Source organism: Triticum aestivum, chromosome 1D (genome assembly GCF_018294505.1).
Source record: "Triticum aestivum cultivar Chinese Spring chromosome 1D, IWGSC CS RefSeq v2.1, whole genome shotgun sequence".
NCBI lineage: Eukaryota > Viridiplantae > Streptophyta > Magnoliopsida > Poales > Poaceae > Triticum > Triticum aestivum.
In genome coordinates this window covers 406,780,245-406,782,161 of record NC_057796.1, presented here as the reverse complement: position 1 = coordinate 406,782,161, position 1,917 = coordinate 406,780,245, and the positions used below count along the sequence as shown (strand labels likewise).

Genomic DNA, 1,917 nt, shown 5'->3' with positions numbered 1-1,917 from the left:
AGCAACGCCCATTAGATCATGCTGCACAACAGGTCAACTGCGTGGCCTAATGGTCAACTTAAGCCTACAAAATGATCATCAATCTTTGCACTATGCTGCACAGCACGTACCCATGTTCTTTGGAAGTTCTAGAAAATGTCAATGTGGTTATTTCGTTCTATAGTTTTGGTTAGTTATAGTACTAAGATTATATCGTTCTTAAAAGAGTACTCTTCTTAAAAAGAAAATTATAGTACTAAAATTACACTAATGTTATCAGCATGCCGAAAACTAAACCATGCGCATCTTGGCATGAGAGGCATATACATTACTCCCAGTGGAGTGTCGGAGTGAGGGACACGTATGCATCCTAATTCTGCAAGCCCCTCAGAGCTAAGCTAGAAATAGGCCTTTGCGGCTTTGCCATGTTGACACCAATGTGGTGGCGACATATATCACTGGCACACTGCAAGCTATGCATGCCAAAAGCAAGCTTTGCATCAAAGGCAATCTTTCTAGCCGGTCCTTTTTGTGTACATGTGTCGCTCCGCCGTGCATGAAATCAAAAACCATTAAATCGGTGTTGAAACTGATGGAAAAAAAAAAAAGAATCCGATCCCCTTTGTCTCAAACACCCGTTATTTGCATCCACATTGCAAATCATCATCGATTAAGTATCGGTTGGCACCCACGAAATCCAACAGGACACATTTCTCACTCACAGAAAAGGGGTAGAGTGCTGGCTACAATTTTGCCACAGTGGAGTATAAACCAATCTGGAGCAATAATACACAATTTAATTTTAGTTACTAAGTTACCTAGCTACTAGCTGCTACTGGAATCGAACGCACATGCACACATGACATATGATACGAGTACCCCTCATGCAATTAAGCGCAATACATACATGTTTCTGCTGCGGGGGCTCGGCGAGCTTGGATGGATGGATCACAGATCGATCACCACTCGTTGTGCGAGCCGTAGAGGAACGTCGGCGGCGAGAAGACGGAGTACCTGTTGTCGATCAGCTGCGGCGGGAAGCTGTCCTCCTCCTCCTCGTACCCGTAGCCCGCCGGCGCTGTTGTGGCCGGGACGTTGTGGCTGCAGGCGGCGGCGCCTTCCGATGACTCCGCCGTGCTGCCGGGGCTGGGCGCGGGGCCCATCTGCGGGCCGGCCGGGCTCCCCGCGCTGCTCTCGCCGACGTCCACGGCGCCGCTGCCGGTGTACTTGGACGGGTCGGCGTTGCGGCCGGTGAGCTCCTGCACGAGCGCGCGGAAGCCGGCCGCGCTGGTCGACACCCGCACCGGGTTGGAGATGTACACCACCTTGATCGGCTTGTCCCCGGCGCCGCCGCCCTTCCGCTTGTGCTTGCCGGAGCCGCTGGCCGCCGAGGCCCGGTGAGCAATGCCCTTGGAACCGCACTGCGTCTTCTCCATGACCAAGATCGATCTAGCGAAGTATGGGCTGCGGAGGAGGCGACTTCTTCCTGTGGTGGTTGATGTTCACACAGGAGATGAAAGGGAAAGGAGGGCGGAGTGTGCTGATTTGGCCGAGCTCTCGCGCATTTGTAACGGAGGCTGGAGAGTGCAGGACGGCGGGTGGTTCTGGTTTCTACTTTTAGAAGCCATGAAAGGACAGTGGATAGAAGTGGTAGTAAACCAGTGGATTTATTTATATGAACAGTGTTCTCTGGATGAGAGGTTACTCAAACTCCTCTCCTCACATACGCTGTGAGAAAGGGTCGGTGTGCAATGTGGGTGCAGAGGCGCCTTAGATAATGCATGGTCAGGTGGGGGTGTAATTTGTTACGTCTACCCAGCGAATGATAATCAGGAAATCCCCAAATGCACTCATGCGGTTATGTGTCTTAAATATACTCCCTAGATTGATATATAGACACCAAAGTATCTTTAATATGGGGCATACGACCCATCATCT

At 50.9% G+C, this 1,917-nt stretch overlaps 1 protein-coding gene across 1 annotated transcript; it reads right to left on the bottom strand.

The window, feature by feature from the left end:
• Positions 1-661: 661 nt before the first annotated feature.
• LOC123171455 (uncharacterized) lies at positions 662-1,594 on the bottom strand. The gene has a single exon (XM_044588952.1). It carries the CDS (start codon positions 1,413-1,415, stop codon positions 939-941), a length of 477 nt encoding a protein of 158 aa, XP_044444887.1. The 5' UTR covers positions 1,416-1,594; the 3' UTR covers positions 662-938.
• Between the last annotated feature and the right edge of the window lie 323 nt (positions 1,595-1,917).

Excerpts from the sequence above, each read along its gene's own strand:
- LOC123171455 (XM_044588952.1), bottom strand. The coding sequence starts at position 1,415 with ATGGAGAAGACGCAGTGCGGTTCCAAGGGCATTGCTCACCGGGCCTCG.